General features: G+C 40.9%; 1 protein-coding gene across 1 annotated transcript in view; it reads right to left on the reverse strand.

Moving 5' to 3' along the window:
• Positions 1–15,767, reverse strand: part of LOC308374290 (NACHT, LRR and PYD domains-containing protein 3-like) — a gene marked incomplete at both ends in the record, with an annotated part of 50,501 nt that extends 34,734 nt beyond the window's left edge. Inside the window, 3 exons of the mRNA XM_080850028.1 lie at positions 12,846–13,016; positions 13,443–15,240; positions 15,464–15,767. Coding sequence (XP_080706154.1) covers positions 12,846–13,016; positions 13,443–15,240; positions 15,464–15,767 — 2,273 coding nt within the window. The remainder of the gene's footprint in view (positions 1–12,845; positions 13,017–13,442; positions 15,241–15,463) is intronic.
• Between the last annotated feature and the right edge of the window lie 5,938 nt (positions 15,768–21,705).

The following is a 21,705-nucleotide window of genomic DNA, read 5'->3' on the forward strand; positions in this document are numbered from 1 at the left end:
CAGATGGTTTTGTATAGACAGAAGTGTGAACAGTTCATGGGCAGCAAACTAATCTAGCACATCCATCAAAAGCTCCAATCAGGAGTGATACTAGATACTACAATGAAAGTCAAACACCAACCTTAATGTCTGTAGTTTACAGTGAGGGCTACTTAGTCCTGCAGAGAGAAGCTGAATACCAGAATCCATCAGGTCATTGTTCGTGAGGTCCAGTTCCGACAGGGACACTGATGACTGCAGAGCAGAGACTACAGCCTTACAGGATTCCTCTGTTAGCTTACAGTCAGCAAGTCTGCGTAGAGTGAGAGGTTTAGAGACAGTGAGTAGAACATGGCATGGTAGCCTGACTAAAAACAATACTGTTCAAAAGTTTAGAATCACACAGACATTGACATCAAATAAGGAGCAAAATTAAATGAAACAGTTCATGGACAGCAAACAAATCTAGCACATGCATATGCTTTGTAAACTTATGTGTTGTGCACTTTCATTGTAGGTCTGTAGGCTGAATTTCTGTAATTACAAGGAGATTTTTCTTTAAAAAATACTAAGCAGAGGGCAGGTTTGATTCTTTAAACTTGGTTGCCGCATTTTCTTCCATGGTGCTGTTGACTGTTGCCATCTCATTGATGTCTCTTTTCTTTTGTCTTTGTTTGCACATTTGGCATTGAGGTATTCCAAAAGTAATGGAAAGTAATCAAGTTACATTACTTTAATATTGTGATACTTGGATTCGGTTAATGAATACAAATTGAACAGGTAATCAGTAATTGTATCCGAATACATTTCTTAAGCACCCATCCCAACCCTGCTTGGAGGTCACAGGGCCACTCTAACTCCTGAGTCTGGATGCAGTGTGGCCCATGTGATCTGAGCACTGTGATGTATACTCTTCCCCTTTCAACTGATATAATACTTAAAAAGGTCATGTTTGTTCCCTGTCTAGTAACAGAAGCTGGTGAATCTTTATGTGAAGCCATGCTCTCTCTCCTTTGATGCGCCTCATTGTTCTTGATTTTTCTAACGTGGCCTGACTGAGGTCTCCACTCCTGTGGTATACAATTACTAACATATCTTGGCCTCCTGGGAAACTCTGTGTCCGAGAAATTTTCATTTACTCCAAACGGGTTTATAGACTTTTACTACAAACAATAGAAATGGGACGCTTTGTATCAGTTCTGCTTAAACACTAGACATGTTCTTACAGTAAAGAATGAAAACACATCATGAAAACTGATAAAATGTTTTCTGACTGGCTCTTGATAGGCAGCGATTATAAGACGTGCAAACGGTGCTATCCAAGTCCACAACAAGTCTGACCTACATTGAGTGACTGGTCAATCCATACCATGGGTCAAAATAATTATAATTATCCCCTGAAGAAATATCACTTTGAGAACCACTCTGAATCAATGTACTGACCATCTACACCAGGCATGGGCAAACTACTGCCCGCGGGCCGTATACGGCCCTTTGGCCTTTTTAAGCCGGCCCGCGGAACTTGTCCTAATATTATTATTATTAAATTACATTTTACCTTTCTCCTGTAATGCCCCCATTTCCCCTCTAGATGGTGCATTATCTCGCAATGCATGTGTGGGCCGTAGCGCCAGTTACAGGGTTTGTTTATATTTCTGAATTAGATTGTGCTCCCTGCTGTAAAATGAGTGGATCACAAAAAAGAAAAGTTGACAATGAGTGCCGAGTTTTTAACACGGAGTGGACAAGAAAATACTTCTTCACTGAATTCCAATCGAAGGCTGTATGCCTGATATGCAGAGAAACTGTCTCGGTTTTCAAGGAGTACAATATTAGCCGTCACTTTACTATGAAACATGCAAACTACGCTAGCAATCTGTCAACGCAAGAACGGGTGGCTACGGCTCAGAGGTTGGAGGCTAATTTAAAGACTCAGCAAAACATTTTTCACCGACAAACTGCGATTCAAGAGTCAGCTACCAAGGCAAGTTTTTTGGTTTCATACGAAATAGCAAAGGCTAGCAAGCCTTTATCTGAAGGCGAGTTTGTAAAAGAATGCATGGTACAGACAGCAGATATCTTGTGCCCGGAGAACAAAAGCAATTTTGAAAATGTCAGTTCATCACGCAGGACTTTGACTCGCCGTGTGGAACTGATTGATAAAAATATAGTCAGCCAATTAAACAAAAAGTCTGATTCCTTTGAGTTATATTCACTAGCACTGGATGAAAGTACGGACGTAAAAGACACTGCTCAGCTCCTCATTTTTATCCGAGGCATTGACGACAGTTTTAAAATAAGGAGTTTTTGACCATGGAGTCAATGAAAGGAACAACGCGGGGAGAGGACTTGTATAACCAGGTGTCTGCTGTCATCGAAAGAATGAAGCTTCCTTGGAGTAAACTTGTCAAAGTCACAATGGATGGATCGCCAAATTTAACTGGCAAAAATGTTGGGCTGCTGAGAAGAATCACGGATAAAGTGCAAGAGGAAAACCCTGACCAGGATCTAATTTTCCTTCACTGCATCATCCATCAGGAATCCCTGTTGAAGTCTGTATTGCAGGTTAATCATGTCGTGAATCCAGTCGTAAAACTTGTGAACTTTATACGAGCAAGGGGACTTCACCACCGTCAGTTTATCGCGTTCCTGGAGGAAACTGATGCGGATCATCAGGACTTGCTGTACCACTCTCGCGTCCACTGGTTAAGTTTGGGGAAAGTGTTACAACGAGTGTGGGAGCTGAAAGATGACATCATTGCATTTTTGGAGTTGATGGGGAAATCTGACGAGTTCCCTGAGCTAAGCGACAAGAACTGGCTTAGTGACTTTGCGTTTGCTGTGGACATATTGTCACACATGAATGAGCTGAATGTGAAACTACAGGGGAAAGATATGTTTGTTCACGACATGTACAAACATGTGAAAGCCTTCATCTCCAAGCTCACTTTGTTCTCCAGACAAATTGCAAACAAAACTTTGTTCGCAATTTCCCCACACTTGCCATGCAGGAAGAGGCACCGCGAAACGCAAAAAAATACTGCAAATCACTTGAGGACCTGCATGGAGAATTCAGCCGTAGGTTCTCTGATTTCGAAAAAATTGAACCGTCACTTCAGTTGGTGTCCTGTCCCCTGTCACAAGACCCTGACACAGCACCAGAGGAGCTGCAGTTGGAACTGATAGATCTTCAGTCTGATGCCGTCCTAAAGGAGAAGTTCAACTCTGTTAAACTGAATGACTTTTATGCTTCACTTAACAAAGCCACATTTCCAAACCTCCGGAGGGCTGCCCAGAAGATGCTGACTTTGTTTAGCTCGACTTATGTGTGTGAGCAGACATTCAGCGTCATGAACGCCAACAAATCCCGTCACAGATCGAGGTTAACGGATCAGCACCTCAGCTCTAACCTGAGAATTGCCACAACCAAAATAACTCCAGACTTGGATGCACTGGCAAAACTGGGAGATCAACAACACTGTTCCCACTGAAACTGAAAGAGATGATGTGCTGCTGCAGCAAGGTAGGAGCCAAATCTCCTACAAACAGCCTGCGTGGCTGTTAATGTAAATAATAAAGATGAGGTAAAAACATATATTTTTTAAAATTATTATTATTTATTATTTACAATTTTGGTTTGGGCGCAGTGAGGTAAAAAAAAAACTATTATTATTATTATTTATTATTTACAATTTTTGTTTGGGCGCAGGCCTCAGATGTTTGATCAGTCACGTTAGGCCAAATCCTTTCGAATGATGATTTTTACACGTCATTTATATTAGTTCACACAAACACTCCATCCATCTGTTCCTGGCCCGGGCCCTCTGTCAAATTTTAGAACCCAATGTGGCCCTCGAGTCAAAAAGTTTGCCCACCCCTGATCTACACCAAATGTGTGAACAGTTCATGTGCAGCAAACTTATCTAGCACATGCATCAAAAGCTCCAATCAGGAGTGATACTAGATACTACAATGAAAGTCAAACACCAACCTTAATGTCTGTAGTTTACAGTGAGGGCTACTTAGTCCTGCAGAGAGAAGCTGAAAACCAGAATCCTTAATTTCACTATTTGTGAGGTCCAGTTCTGTCAGGGTGACCGATGACTGCAGAGCCGAGGCTACAGCCTTACAGGATTCCTCTGTTAGCTTACAGTGAGCAAGTCTGCGTAGAGTGAGAGGTATAGAGCCAGTGAGTATAACATGGCATGGTAGCATAACTAAAAACAATACTGTTCAAAAGTTTAGAATCACACAGACATTGACATTTTAACCATCAAATAAGGAGCAAAATGAACTGAAACATTTCATGTTCAGCAAACTAATCTAACACATGCCTATGCTTTATAAACAAAGGTGTTGTGCATTTTTATTGTAGGTCTGGAGGCTGAATAGGCATAATGAAAAGCAGATTTTCCTGAAAAAAACACTGATCAGAGGGCAGGTTAAATTCTTAAAACTTGGCTACCTATTTTTTTTTTTCAAGGTTACATTGTGCTGTTGACTTCATCTTATTGATGACTTTTCTGTTGTCTTCATTTGCACATTTGGCATTGAGGTAATCCAAAAGTAATGGAAAGTAATCAAGTTAAATTACTTTAATATTGTGATACTTGGATTAGGTTACTGAATAACATTTTTAACTGGCAATCAGTAATTGTATCCGTCAGGCTTTTCTCTGTGATTGAACCCGAGTTGCTGGATCTGGGGAACCAGCGCTTAGCCCAGTGTGCTAGTGAGGACCCATTTGAAGGATGTTGTTACTACTTGATTTCTTTATTGTTTAAACAGGGTTACTTCCAAATAGCGGTATTTCAACACATGGAAGGTATTCCAAAAACACAGGTGATATTCCAAAAGCGCAGAGAATACGTCCATATAGGTTTAAGACCAAATTACAGAGGATCAGGAACAGGGCAAAAAGGCCATAAACTAAATAATAAACAAACGTGTTACTTTCAGGCTTCTGAACAGTAGCTACAATAGGCAGGCTTCAAAAGGTCCCACCGATATAGCTCACAGGGTCCTTGAAGCAAGCAAGCCGCCCCACCACGTCAAGGTAGCAGCTCGGGGCAGTATTGTGTTCACAGTGAACTTTAAACAAATGCTTGACACCGAAATAAAACATTTTCTTATCTGTAGCAATGTACACCAAATACACACGTTTCTGATGTTATTGAACATTGACACATCAAAAAAAGGCCAAAGCTAGACTGCCTGCCATTATCTAAATGCAGGTTATATTCACCCCAACTCCTCCTCCCAGGAGCTAACCAATACTTTAAATCAATTATCTAAACAGACAAATTCCTTCACTCTTAAACATGTTTCATACATACAATATTTCATAGTCGTCATCTTCACACGCACAACTATACAAATTAGCCTTTTGACAGCTAGATATAATGTCTGAATTCCCTACGGAAGAAATCACCCTTCTCAGTTAGAACAGTCTTGTGTTTGGGGCGTGTGCGTGAATAAAGGAGTCTTTGCAGAAGTGCTCTGCTTTGGTTGGGCGCTGGTAATGCTGCAGGTTAGCTCAACGATTTAAATGTTCTTCCATGTTGTATTCCACAAGTGATCCTTCTCACAGCCTCACAGGACGGCGCCATGCTGTTGCAGCCGCGATTAGGCATCACTCAAACTCACAGTTCACCAAACACTCACGCAATACTTTCCACTGCACACGTATTAAAATTAAACCATTCTCCATCGTCTTTCTGCACTATTTAAAGCGACAGCGCAGATTTAGAATGCCCGATTAATTAGGTCCTGGTGTAATTTATGTCCCTTGCCAGCGGCCCACCCCCCAAAAAAGTGTAGGGTTGGCAGTTTTTTTTAGGGTCGGTTGGGAAACAGAAAACACAAAAAAAAAAAAATCCTAGGCCTAATGAGACGAGCGCCTGTGTGGAGTAATTTAGCCTCCCTTAATGGTGTTGTAGCTAGCTGTGTGTGAGCCTATTTGTGCACTGATATTTTATTATGTGTTTTGTTAACGCCTGTATTATAATGCCAGTGTTGTGCGTATCTGAGGTTTGCAGTAACTGAGTCCTATGGGGTCTTTACTTTTGTGTTTCTTTTACAATATCTTGTATTCATTATTTCCAATTGGCCTTTCTGCTAATAGTATTGTTCAGGCTTTTCTCTGTGATTGAACCCGAGTTGCTGGATCTGGGGAACCAGCGCTTAACCCAGTGTGCTAGTGAGGACCCATTTGAAGGATGTTGTTCAGACTTGATTTCTTTATTGTTTAAACAGGGTTACTTCCAAATAGCGGTATTTCAACATATGGAAGGTATTCCAAAAACACAGGTGATATTCCAAAAGCGCAGAGAATACGTCCATATAGGTTTAAGACCAAATTACAGAGGATCAGGAACAGGGCAACAAGGCCATAAACGAAATAATAAACAAACGTGTTACTTTCAGGCTTCTGAACAGTAGCTACAATAGGCAGGCTTCAAAAGGCCCCACACAACTGAAAGCGCCTTGAGAACCGCACCGATGCACATACCTGTATCAGCAGACTAGCTAAAACTAGGGCACCAAAGTGCTTGAGAACCCTGAAACAGGAGACTAGCTAGAGCCTGCTTTAACAAAGTGCTTGAGAGTATTACTTTCATTCTGTACAAGAAACAACCTGATCAGGGTCACAGAGACTAGCCAGGTATTTATGTCCTGGCTAATTAAGGGAAGTGGCAATCACTAAATGCATAACAGGTGAGGACACACAATAGGAAACACGTGAGGGCACACAATCACAACAACGACACATGTGGACACAAATAAGTTTGTTCTTTTGTCCTTTGGCCACCAGAGGCCGTCAACATTTAATTCGCTGCCCGAACTCTAACAGTATTGGATTACATGTTTAAAATAACCCTCCCAACCCTGCTTAGAGGTCACAGGGTCGCTCTAACTCCTGAGTCTGGATGCAGGGTGACCCATGTGATCAGAGCTCTGTGATTTACAGTATACTCCCCTTTCAACTGATAAAATACTTAAAAAGTCATGTTTGTTCCCTGTCTAGTTAGAGAAACTGGTGAATCTTCATGTGAAGCCATGGTCTCTCTCCCCTGATGCGCATCAGTGTTTCTGATTTTTCTACCGTTGCCTGACTGAGGCCTCCACTCCTGTGGTATAAAATTACTAACATATCTTGGCCACCTAGGGGAGCATCTTTGTCTGAGATATTTGTATTTATTTGAAACAGATTAACAGACTTTTACAACCAACAATAAAAATGGGACACTTTGTATCAGTTCTATTTAAACATTATAAATGTTCTTACAGTAATGAATGAAAACACATCATGAAAACTGAATACATGTTTTCTGTCTGGCTCTTAGGCAGAGATTATACAAGTGCAAAAGTGTGGTATGCAAGTCCACAACAATTCTGACCTACACTGACTGGTATAGCAATAATATGGGGCAAAATAATTATAATTATCAACTGAAGAAATATCACTTTGATTCTTTTACTTTGAAAATACACTCTCGATCCATTTACTGACCATGTACACACAAGCATTGGAGAATCTGTGTTAAAACTTAATTACACCCTTACAACTACTTAGTGTACCAGGAGACATTGATAGGTGTCAGGAGTGTTCTGTCACTTTCTCCAAAATGCAAATGGTTTTGTACAGACAGAAGTGTGGACAGTGCATGGACAGCACACTTATATAGCACATGCATCAAAATCTCCAATCAGGAGCAATACTACACACTACAAATAAAGTCAAACACCAACCTTAATATCTGTAGTTTACAGTGAGGGCTACTCATTCCTGCAGATAGAAGCTGAATATCAGAATCCTTCAGGTCATTGTTTGTTAGGTCCAGTTCTCTCAGGGAAACCAATGACTGCAGAGCAGAGGCTACAGCCTTATAGGATTCCTCTGTTAGCTTACAGTCAGCAAGTCTGCATAGAGTGAGAGGTAAAGAGACAGAGAGTTGAACATGGTAGCATGACTAAAAACAGCATGGTTCGAAAGTTCAGAATGACACAGACAACTCCAGAATCTCTCAGATCATTCAACAGATCATACTCAGGACAGCAGCAGGCAGTTTGGTGACTGCAGAGCACAGGCCACAATCTCACAGGATTGATCACTGAGTCTTTAACCAGCTAGTCCGAAAGACAATATCATGGTCAGAACACTATAGATCACCTAAATTTCACAGAGCACAAAAATAACAAAAGTGTAGTTATTCCTAGGTCCCCTCCCTGCATATTTAATTTTCTGTGCAGTATCTGCTAATCATATAGAAAAGTTTAATAGTATGATTCTGTGTGGGGAAACATTTTCTTCTGTTCTTTCAGGAAATTTCATTACATCTTCAGCCTGCAAATCTATCTTCAATTAGTCATTTTAAAGTGAAGAAAACTTTAGAGAACATACCGAAGTTCCTCAATTTTAAAGTGAGGATCCTTCAGTGTAGCAAATAACAGGTTCTTTGCCGATTCTCCAGGATTATTGTTGCTCACATCCAGCTCTTTCACACAGAAGGGGTTTGCCATCAGAGCAAGAGCCAGACAAACATAACCGTCATCTGAGATATGACAATCAGAGAGCCTGAGAGGGAACACACACAATTTCAGACACATACAGAGAGAGAGAGAGAGAGAGAGAGAAAGAGAGAAAGAGAGTTTTGACGAAACATAGTTATCTTGAATATCAAGCACAGTAATCCTGCAGGATACAGTCTGGATCATTTTACATTAGCTTCTGATTCATGATAGCACTTGCAATGATTGAGTATATTAATAACCCCATCCCTTCTGTCTTACTACTGGACAATAGCTTAGATTTTGGCTTATCAAAAAAAGCCAGGCTTGTTGGCATGGTAGTCAGAGCACATACTCAATGCCGTATTGGAGCTTCATTATATGAAATATAAACAAGAAAAACATTATCACTGGCCAACAGTCCCAGTAATTACACCTTAGGAAGTCAGCAAGTCAACCCCTACACTGTCAACATTCCAGAGCCACAGGGGGAAGCTTATGAAAGAGCAAACTCTCAACCATGTTCACATACGTAAGTACTTTTACACTAGACTTTTAGCATCTCTTCAGCGTCATCTAACTGTAGATCCCTGATGTTCTATTATTTGAAAATGCTAATTGTCAAGAAGCATCCAGACTCCTACAGATGACCATTGAGCTGACAATCAAGCACAGCAACACAGCAGCTGAAATGATGATGTTTAATGTTTGCATTACAACTGGGAAAAGTACAAAATTATATGAAGTAAATTCATTGTTTAAGCAATTCAAATGAAAACATTTTTAAGAACAGTACACTTCTGTTATCCTGCCATTCACATACCTGAAAAAAACACACACTATAAACTCAATACAGCTTCACTGTTTTTTTCCCATTTGAATGCTTAAGTGGTGATATAGGATACAGAACTATGCTGATATTGTTCATGTTATAAGGAATCATGATAGTTTAAGACCAACCTTATTGTCTGCAGTTTACAGTGAGGACTAGACAGTCCTTCAGAAAGGAGCTGAACTCCAGAATCTCTCAGGTCATTGTTGCACAGGTCAAGTTCTATCAGGGGGTTTGCTGACTGCAGAAATGGGGCCACAACCTTACAGGACTCATGTGTGAGTTTACAGCCTTTGAGTCTAAAAGACAGCGTTAAAAAATGTAACTCACATGAGAAAGTAAATAGAGATGATGACAGTGAGAGTCTGATGATGTCAAAACAATGTAGTTGATTAAATACTGCACTGGATGAAATGAATGGAAAATTGTGTTTTGAATCCAATACACTTCAATATAAGGAAGGTACACATGAAATGTGTCCATTGTGTTTGACCCTAATCAGTAACTTGTGTATGGTTAAACCAAAATATATCTGAAACTTTAAAGACACATTTGATATAACTAATGTGATGGCAAATGTACAACTTTGCTGTTGTTTTTTCGAGTTACACACTGGATGTAAGACTGGATCACACAGTAATACAACTTAATGATGTTTCTCTAAAAACTAAAATATTACTTGCCTCAGTGTTTTCAGTGTGCAGTTTGGGTTTCCAAGACTAGAGAACAGCTTCTCTAATGATGTTTGCAGATCACAGCCACTCATGTCCAAGACACTCAGTTGAGAAACACAAAACTGCAAGACTGACGCACAGGAGCTGTCCTTGAGTCTAAAGGAGATGAGTCAACACAGTGGGAGGAAGCGACTGTAAGAAACATGTCCTCTACACCTCTTCAATTTCCAAATTTGAAATACTAAGTAAAGAATGATATGCGTGAAGACATGGGCTCTCTGTCCAACAGCTCTTCTCTTAATACACAGACCTGATTTGACAGGCTTGATTCAGAGGTTTATGGAACAGTTCTCCTTCACAGTCCTGAAGCTCGCCACCACTGATGTCCAGCTCTTTCAGGTGGGGGTTTGCCCCCTGAAGAGTCAAGGACAAAAACCGTCCAGTCAGTTTACAGCCAGCAAGTCTGCAAAAACAAAATTGTGAAACAGACTGTGAAATCAATTAGCAAATTTTGCCTAGAGTAAAACATTGATGTAACTATTGCCTGGTTAACAGTATGTGTCTGTTAACACGGTCTACAATATTACTGACCTCAGTTTTTCCAGTTTGCAGTTTGGACTCTGTAGAGCAGAGAGCAGCATTTCGCCTGACTGCTGAAGGTCACTGTGACCGAGGTCCAGCTCTGTTAAGGGGGAGTTTGCAGACTGCAGAGCTGAGGCCACAATCTCATATGACCTCTCTGATAGTTTACAGTCAGCAAGTCTGTCATAGACACAAGAGAAGAAAAACATATATAAACTGTGAGTGCCTTCCTCCCCATCCATGTCATATGGACGAGCAGAACTGTTTACTTATTTCTCAGGTTGTATGTAAATACTGAAGCAAACAAGGGACCTCATTGTCGAACGCAGTTAAGAAAAAGTTAAAAAGACATTTCTTGCAAAGTTCCCGGGACAATTCTGGCATTCATGGAAGTTCTCTCATCTGGGATGTGTTATTTACATAATTTAAGAACGCTAAATAGCAGTTGTAAATCGTCCAGATTGGAGTGCACCCATGTCTTTAAGGGCTGAATTTGTGAGAAATCATTGGTGATTGCGTTGACATCAATTCTACAGACATCCTTGGAATTAAATAATTATTATAATAATAAATACAAAAAATAAATACATTAACCATTACATTTCACATTTAAAGTCATGATTCCGAGACTGAGGCATTGTAATGTCCTTAAATAAATAATAGCACTACACAAATACTTCAAATGGCAGTGAATGAATAAATAAATAAATAAATAAATAAGCACTAAACTCCATCGTGTGGATATAGCCATAGTGGAATAGAATGGACACTTCTACATTCTGCAACAGTACCTCCACCTCTGCAGCGGTGAAGTTAGGTCTGTGTTTACTAGACCGTGTGTTTGTGCAGATGAAGTGAACTACATTTCCCAGAATGCACTAGGCATATGATGTTTACATGCTGAAAGTCGCTCCAGTAAAGTTCAAGCAAAACCCACACTGACCATGTGAGAGAAGTATTTTAAAATGCACTGCACGGCATTACAAACCTGTGTTTTCCGTTTTAACATGATTTTGATCTGTCTCAAGTTGCTTTCACGCTGCCTGTGGATTCTGTGTGTTCTGCACATGCCTCTATAGTTGCATGCGCTTATAAGGAGCTGGCAGGGCGTATGGGAACTCGTCATCAATTTAAGGATCAGTGAAACGCTTAGAACACTTTAAGAACGGTATAAGAACACATTTCCAGGTGTATTAGGTTGGTCTTTCAAAGTTCATAACAAGATATTTAAGAAGACACTTAAGAAAATGTTCGAGAATGAGGTCCAATATGAAAAAGATGTGAAACATTTAATCAGGTAGGGTATGAAAATGATGTTTAACTGCTCTCAAATACAGTCAGATTGAACTGATGAGAACATGCTAATCTAAACAAAGCTTAGTTTAGTAAGGAAAAAAATCACACAATGGACTTTTAAACCTATAGTACCATGCTACCTATAGTAACACCTCTTAACAAAAGCATTCCTATGACAACAAGTCTGTTGTCTTCATTTGCACATTTGGCATTGAGGTAATCCAAAAGTAATGGAAAGTAATCAAGATACATTACTTTAATATTGTGATACTTGGATTAGGTTGCTGAACACAATATTTAACAGGTAATCAGTATTTGTATCGGAATACATTTTTAATGTGAGTCTGGGTGCAGGGTGGCCAATGTGATCAAGGCTCTGTGATGTATACTCCTCCCCTTTCAACTGATAAATTGTTCCCTGATTAATTAGAGAAGCTGGTTAATCTTTATGTTAAGCCATTTTCTCTCCCTTGATTCGCCTCATTGCTGCTGATTGTGTAATAAGAGGTATAATCAACCAGCTTCTCAGCATCCAACCCAGTGGCCTGTGCAAAGTGTGGGACCACGACTTGATAGGACATGATGTTTCGAATTTACAAACTTTGTAGCATTACAGCTTGACTGCTTCCTTTTTAAATATGTCTTGCTAAATTTGCTCTGTCACTGTGATGGCCACTATCTTGTAGGAAAACTGTTAGTTTACCACTCCTTCAAAAAAGTATTTTTGTGTCTTCAGTTCAGTGTGGATTCAATGCTTTATATATATATATTCACACACACACACACACACACACACACACACACACACACACACACACACAGACACACACACACAATGTGATGATGTAGATAATGCCTTTGTGAACAGTTTTAATGACTTAGACAAATTGTGAAAACAGAGAGCAATTCTGCCTAGAGTCAAACATTGATGTTGCTATTGCCTGGTTAACACAGTCTACAATAATACTGACCTCAGTTTCTCCAGTTTGCAGTTTGGACTCTGTAGAGCAGAGAGCAGCTTTTCCCATGACTCATGCGGGTCATTCTGACTGAGGTCCAGCTGTCTTAAGGGGGAGTTTGTAGACTGCAGAGCTGAGGCCACAATCTCACAGGACTTCTCTGTTAGTCTGCAGCCAGCAAGTCTGTCAGAGAGACAAAAGAAGAAAAAAATATATAAATCTATGAGTGCTTCCTTCACCATGCATGCTATATGGAGGAGCAGAACGTATTTCTCAAACAATGTGAAAAATACATAAACACATTTCATCAGGTAAAAAATAAATCAAAATGATTCAACTATTGTAGCAAACAATGTAAAAAAGACTTTAGAAAAATGTCATCAGGTAGGGAATAAAAATGACATTCAACTGCTCTCAAAGACAGTCATAACAGCTGGTGAGAACATGGAAATGTAAACAAAGCTTAGTTTCTTTCGAACAAAATCACACAATGGACCTTTAAACCTATAGTACAATTTTACCTGTACAAACACCTCTTAACATACTGTCAGTATTTCTATGACAACAAGTCTGGATTCAGTGTGAAGGTTAATGCAGAACTTAACTCACAGAGCCTTTCTGCAGCATCGCACAGCTGGGACCAGCCTCCTGCGACCTTCTGGAGAGGTTTTGTATTTCTTCAGATCAAACTCATCCAGCACCTCCCCAGACATCAAAAGCACATGAGCCAAGGCTGAGCAGTGAGCCAGTGAGAGCTGTTTCACTGAACCCTTCTCTGCCTGCAGGAAAGCCTTGATTTCATCATGAACAGAAGAGTCGTGCATTTCGACCAGGCAGTGGAACAGATTGATGCACCTCTCAGGGGATATATTTGGCCTTTGCATCACCTTCAGGTTACGGATAGTCTTCTTCTCACTTTCTGGGCTTCTGTATGTGTGTGTCAGGAAACCCACCATAAGTCTCTGATTTGACTCCAGAGAAATGCCATGAAGGAAGCGGACGAACAAATCAAGGTGGCCATTTTTGCTCTCCAAAGCTTTGTTCACAGCATTCTTTAGCAGCTCATGTAGAGGCACATCTGGCAAAAACCTGGACTTCCCTTTGAGAAATGGTGTCAGGGCCTTCATGTTTTTACTCAAGTAGGAGGCAAACACATGAAGTGCAGCAAGAAACTCCTGGATGCTCAGATGCACAAAGCAGTAGACCTTCTTGTGCTGAAACACACATTCCTCCCTGAAGATCTCAGTGCACATGCCAGAGTACACTGAGGCTTCACTCACATCAATACCACACTCTTTCAGTTCTTCCTCATAGAACATGAGATTGCCATTCTCCAGATGCTTGAAGGCCAGCTCTGCCAGTTTCAGTATGACATCTTTGTGTGATTCCAGAAGCCTCTGTCTCTCTATATCATTTTCCTCTTGATACTTCTGTTTTTTCCTGGTGGTCTGGATGAGCAGAAAGTGTATAAACATCTCAGTCAGAGTTTTGGGGGCTTCCTTCCCATCATCATCTTCCAGTATCTTTTGAAGGACAGTGGCTGAGATCCAACAGAAGACTGGCATGTGACACATGATGTGGAGGCTCCTGGATGCCTTAATGTGTGAGATGATTCTGTTGGCTTGTTTCTGGTCACTGACCCTTTTCCAGAAGTACTCTTCCTTTTGTGGATCACTGAACCCTCGTACTTCTGTCACCTGATTGATGCACTGGGAAGGGATCTGGCTGGCTGCTGCTGGTCGGGATGTTATCCAGATGAGAGCAGAGGGAAGCAGAGTTCCCTGAATGAGGCCCGTCATCAACACATCCACTGATGATGTTTGTGTCACATCAGACAACTTCTGGTTCTCTTGGAAATTCAGCGGAAGTCGACTCTCATCCAGACCATCAAAGATGAACACAATATGGCATTCTTTGTATTCACCATCCTGAAGCTCCCTAAGCTCAGGGTGGAAGTCCAGCAGGAGCCTGTGAAGACTGTACTGATCATGTATGACCAAATTCAGCTCACGGAACGGAAGTACAAACATGAAATCTACATCCTGGTTAGCTTTCTCCTCTGCCCAGTCAAGGATGAACTTCTGCACTGAGACGGTTTTTCCAATGCCAGCAATGCCTTTGGTCATGACAGTTCTGATGGATCTCTGCTGTCCAAGTAAGGGCTTGAAGATGTCATTGCAATGGATTGCTGTGTCTTCTGTAGTTTGTGATCTTGATGCTGACTCTACCTGCCAAACTTCATGTTCGTTATTCACCCCTTCACTCTCTCCCTCTGTGATGTAGAGCTCTGTGTAGATCTTGTTCAGGAGTGTTTGAGTCTCTGATCTTATGACACCTTCAGAAATGCTCTCAAACCTCCTCTTCATACTGGCTTTATGATTCATCAGTGCTCTGTTCAGGACGTCATCTGTTTGGCATTAAAACAAACAAACAAACAAACAAACATGCAAAACAGATCAGCAACATACTAATTTGTTATTGTCTTTGTAACCCACATGTCAAGTAGTGTAACACTGAACAATTAGCTTCAAAATGTCAATATCATTTTGTTTCTTGACTTAATGGTGTTTCTATTTGTGCAGGAACCCACCTCTTGGAAGCAGTTCTGAAAGAAAGACTTTAAGACTCACCTGTTAGTTTGGCCCTTTTGCTAGGAACATGCTCAGTTTGGAGTTGTTTGCTTCCTTCCATGACTATGTGCTCATCCAAAGGAGTCTGTGGAGAAATCTGTGCCATGTGTGAGTGTGGGTATAGAGGGTTCTGCCCCAAGTCTGAGTGTAGATATGGAGGAAATTGTGCCATGGTTGTAGATGGCTTTAGAGGAAGCTGTGCCACTTCGCTGTGTTGGTAGAGAGAAGATTGTGTCATGGCTGTAGGGGGATATACAGGAGGTTGTGTCATGGTTGTATGTGGGTATATCAGAGGTTGTGTCATGGTTATGCCAGGGGTTCGAAAGGGTTGTGCTCTGGATCTCTTTCTGCACTGGGGACAGCTGTAGTCTCCTGATGGACCAGACTGGCTCCAGTAGCTGCTGATGCACTGCCTGCAGAAACTGTGACCACAGGTGGTGATGACTGGGTCCCTCAGTAGCTGCTCACACACTCCACACCTGGACTGATCCTGGGTCAGAACAATCCTCCGATCACTGCAGCTGATAGGTCTGCACACAAACAACCACATGGACCCATTCAGAAGCACAAAGCAACACTGCAAATCTTAGTGTTCACAATATTTACAGACTCACATGCACTTCCACACACACACACGGGGTCAAATATTAATTTACCATTAGCCTTAAATTCTTCCTAATTGTAAGTAAAGTTAGCATATCTGCATACTCACTCCTTCTCTTAAAACATACAAACACACACATGCGTCCAAAAAATGCATCACTGTGCAATGCATCACATATCTATATTTGTAAAATGTAAAAATGTAAGGTATGCAAGCTGACAACTCACTTTGGATGAAACTGTGGTGATCCACTACTGAAATTGGGAAACGTTTCTGGCATGGAGCGGTCACTCTTCATAGACACACAGCTGGTCACTGGAGACACTGGTCTGTGTGTCTGTGGTCTGGTTACATGAGGAGACAAAATAATAGATTTAACTAACACTTCTTCTAAAAGTTAGTAAGGTTAGCATATCTGTATTTTCTCTTCTCCTCTTTCTCGCTCACACACATACACAAACACACACACATACACACACATCTTGGGTTAGGGTATTTCTAAGCTTACTGCAGACACCAATAATTAGACAAAGATACAAATCATTCACTGCATCATAACATTAAAGAGCAGCTGATAGGTCTGCACACACACAACTACATGAACACATTCAGAAACACCAAGCAAAACTGCAAATCTTAGTGTACACAGTATTTACACACTAACACAGACACCCACACAGTTACGACCCTGGTGGGTCTAGATCCCGCCATGTGATATTTGTATGCCTGTTTTCTCTCTCTGCTTTTCTCAATCTCTCTCTGTCTCTGCAGCAGGTGATTGGGGTCAAGTGCGTCCTTGATTGGCCGGGTAACAAAAGCCCTGACCAGCCGGCAGTCAAGGTTGCTCTGGTCCTACCGACATGTGGATTTTGGTTCTTCGTTGTCTTTTGTTTTGTTATACTCCTTGACTGACTGCATGAAATTGTGGGTTACTCTTCATAAAACTGATACGGAACACACTTTCTCATTCTTTATTCTTAAAATACAATCTTCATCATTTAATAAATGTATTTTTTGTTATAAATAATTAATAATAATTAAGCATTAGCCCCTAACTTCTTCCTAAGAGAAAGTAAAGTTAGCACATCTGCATACTCACTCCTTCTCCCTTTAAAACATACACACATACAAAGACACACATGTATGTGTGCACAAATGATTATCCACTCTTGTACATATGTGTATTTCTAGAATGTAAAAATGTCAAATATAATAGCTGACAACTCACTTTGGATGAAACTGTGGTGGTCCACTACTGAAATTGGGAAACGTTTCTGGCATGGAGCGGTCACTCTTCATAGACACACAGCTGGGCACTGGAGACACTGGTCTGTGTGTCTGTGGTCTGGTTACATGAGGAGATAAAATAATAGATTTAGCTAACACTTCTTCTAAATAGTCAGTAAGGTTGGCATGTCTGCATACTCTCTTCTCCTCTTTCTATATCTCACACACATACACAAACACACAACCACACACACACACACATCTTGGGTCAGGGTATTTCTAAGTTAACTGCAGAGACAGCAAGTATTGCACAAAGACACACCTGATTCACTGCATCCTAATATTAAAGTGCAGCTGATTGTGCACACACACAACCACATGAACACATTCAGAAGCACCAAGCAACACTAAAAATCTTATTGTACACTATATTTATTTACACACTCACCTGTACTTCCACACACACACACACACACACACACACACACACACACACACACACACACACACACACACACACACACACACACACACACAGGGTAAAATAATAATTTAGCATTTGCCCTCAATTCTTACACACACACACATGCGACAAAAAAAAAACTTTTGTACATATCTGTATTTGTAACATGCAAAAATATAAGATACAATAGCTGGCAACTCACTTTGGATCAGACTGTGGTGGTCCACTACTGAAATTGGGAAACGTTTCTGGCATGGAGCGGTCACTCTTCATAGACACACAGCTGGGCACTGGAGACACTGGTCTGTGTGTCTGTGGCCTGGTTACATGAGGAGATAAAATAAAAGACTTAGCAAGCACTTCTTCTTAATAGTTGGTAAGGTTGGCATGTCTGCATACACTCTTCTCCTCTTTCTCTTTCTCACACACATACACAAACACACAACCACACACACACACACATCTTGGGTCAGGGTATTTCTAAGTTAACTGCAGAGACAGCAAGTATTGCACAAAGACACACCTGATTCACTGCATCCTAATATTAAAGTGCAGCTGATTGTGCACACACACAACCACATGAACACATTCAGAAGCACCAAGCAACACTAAAAATCTTATTGTACACTATATTTATTTACACACTCACCTCCCCGCAAACAGGGAACGTCCCCAGGACGTTAACAGGACATTCGCAAGGTCCCCAATCGTCCCCAATTGGTCCCCACCACAACGTTCGCTAGAGGACGTTACCAGAACGTTTTTGACGTTCATAGCAAGTCTACGTTTGGTCCTTCTGTGACGTTCGCATGAGTCTTAAATCGGACTTTTAGGGAACCTTATAATTTGGTCTGTCAGCACACCTCCCCAGGACGTCATTTAAAAACGTCCCCGTAACCTTTACCTGCAGGTCCTCTGCGTGACGTTCGCATGAGCCTTAAAACGGACTATTAAGGAACGTTATAATTTGGTCACTCAGCACACGTCCCCAGGACGTCATTTAAAAACGTCCCCGTAACCTTTACCTGCAGGTCCTCTGCGTGACGTTCGCATGAGCCTTAAAACGGACTATTAAGGAACGTTATAATTTGGTCACTCAGCACACGTCCCCAGGACGTCATTTAAAAACGTCCCGTAACCTTTACCTGCAGGTCCTCTGCGTGACGTTCGCATGAGCCTTAAAACGGACTATTAAGGAACGTTATAATTTGGTCACTCAGCACACGTCCCCAGGACGTCATTTAAAAACGTCCCGTAACATTTACCTGCAGGTCCTCTGCGTGACGTTCGCATGAGCCTTAAAACGGACTATTAAGGAACGTTATAATTTGGTCACTCAGCACACGTCCCCAGGACGTCATTTAAAAACGTCCCGTAACCTTTACCTGCAGGTCCTCTGCGTGACGTTCGCATGAGCCTTAAATCGGACTTTTAGGGAACCTTATAATTTGGTCTGTCAGCACACGTCCCCAGGACGTCCTCTGATGGTCCTCTCTGAACCAGAAGTTCCGCTAGAGAAAAATGTTTTTCATTTGCCCGACATTTTAATGATAAGCCGGCCAAATATCTAGCCTATTTCTGCTTCTAAATTAGCCTATTGAAGAAAACTGACGGCCTGCATAGCTTAAGGCGAGACACGGCAGGTGAAATATCGATTTTTTTCATGCCCTGGTCAAATTTGAGATTTTGGGCTAGTTTGCCTCTTTAACTTGTTATCTTTCATACTACCATAAAGAAAACGTCAAAATTACACATTTAAGTGTCTGTTTCACTGCATTTAGCTCAGCCGCGGCATCCATTTTCTCCTAACTTTACCAAGAATTCTCCCTTGAACCACGTTCAGCGTTTCGTCCTTTTACACGACATCTGTCATGTCTGGAATGACTTTAACGCTATGAGCCTCGATCAGAAGGCTGTGTAATCCAAATATGGGCATTTCCTTTCTTTTCAGCAACCAATCCTGACTTTCTGAAGGGATTCATTGGCTGACGCCGCTTTTCTGCTAACGTGATTCGCTCAGTGCCCCACGTGTTGTCTTTAAATGCGGTTTTCTCAAAATGAGTGTTTTTTCATTTTTAGGTACACATTTCTCAGCCTATGTAGAACCTAGGTACACCACACTTCCCAGTTTCACACATAGCATTGTTATGAAGACATCTACAGATGGATTTATTTATCAATTGTTCCTGGCCAGATTTATGGGTCATTTTACCTGGAAATCATGGCGAAAATAGGGTTTTTAAGGCCACGGATAGTATATTTTGATTTCCCAGGTCATAAAAGCAGATATCCTAAAATCCATCTGAGTATTTTTTGTCATTTGATATATAAACAAAATAAAAAAAGAATTTTGGTCCTGGCTTTATCACAGTTTAAGATTCATGTACCTGAAATATATGCAAAAACGTGCATATTTAATGAGATCCAGCCTGATTAGCATAATTAAATATGCAAAATTCAAAAACTTGTAATACATTTTTTTCTTGTAATGATGTATGTAGTCAACTGGTAAAGTTTCATGGTGATCCCTTGTATTTAAATTTTTTACCCTATTCACCTGCCATGTCTCGCCTTAAATAATAACATAATCAGGTAGTTTAGAATGCAACATGTTTATTTTCCTAAGTTTACAATGGGAAACAAAAACATTTATGTCTGATGCGCGTCAATAAGTGGCCTTTAAGCGCAACCTGCTGTGGCTTCAGGTATTCAGTGTTTGGAAAGTTCACTTTCTACATGAACTTGCTCAGTTCATTGTTCATAATTCAAAATTTTGAACGAAGTTCACAGCTCCAATTTTCAATATGCTGCGAGTGCTATCATTTTTCAAAATCTCTGTCTGCAATACCGCTCTCGGCTCTTCGGCGCGCTCACGCACGGTAATAAAAGGAAACACGCAACACTGCAGGTATTGCAGGTTCATCCTGGTCAGAAGGTTTACCCTCATCAGATGTGTTTGGCCTCTGAAAAAAAGCTTTTAAGGCTAGTCTGCTTGGCCATGTTGGATCCTTCTCACTCAGTTCGCTCCTCGTTTGAAACCGAGGGTTTGCGCTTTATTTAAAATGCAGCATATGCGTGTTGTTAAATAACTTTCTAACGGCAGATTAGCCTGTTCCTTTTAAACATAATAAGGGCAGTGCACGTTTGCTTTATAGGCCTTAATATTAGGATTGTTGTCAAATCCAGATTGTGTTTGCGAGACGGGATTTTTAAAGAAATTCCAATCAGACAATTTGACCGGTGAGCTCTTCGTTCTGTTGCAGCATCTTTGAAGGCCTGTGGAAAGCTCAATATGTTAAAGCTAGACACTTGGTCACCTTCCTATGTATGCATTGTATTGGAATCATGCAGACATTACATTTATAGCACAGATCAGTAAAGAAGTATTCATATTTATTTTATTTCATCATTCTTAGTTTGGCTAGTTATTCTGCCTCCCTGCCCGCACGTCCGTGATGTGCCATGGATGTTAATTAAAAAAGGAATCATTACGGAAAACCCTCAATGCGTAGTGACTGAGATTGCTACAATATGCTTTTCCTCAAACCCTCGGAAAAAAAGACTAAGTTTGTTGGCTGTCTCACACTGTGATAAACCTGTTAAAGTGGCACAACAGTCATCAGACAGTGTTAGGACAGTAGGTAGCGATCTGGTTTAGCAGTAGGAAGGTTTACGGTTCAATTCCCATGCCCGCAATAAAGTTTGTAATCGTGTGAGTGTGTCTATGCATATCATATGAAATGTGTAATATAAATGAACTTGAACTTGTGTGTGTGTGCGCACTGTAAGCAAAATGACGGCTCCGCGATCTATTATTATTTTATTTTCTTCATTTAGCTCAGCAAAAACGGTCGTGCCTGCTATGTCCGCGGTGCATCCTTGAATAACGTACCGAGGACGTCTAAAACAGGTTTTCCAGATGTCACCACAATGCCCTCAGGACGTTCT

The sequence above is a fragment of the Sprattus sprattus genome (assembly GCF_963457725.1).
Source record: "Sprattus sprattus genome assembly, chromosome: 1".
In the NCBI taxonomy this organism is placed as follows: Eukaryota; Metazoa; Chordata; class Actinopteri; order Clupeiformes; family Clupeidae; genus Sprattus; species Sprattus sprattus.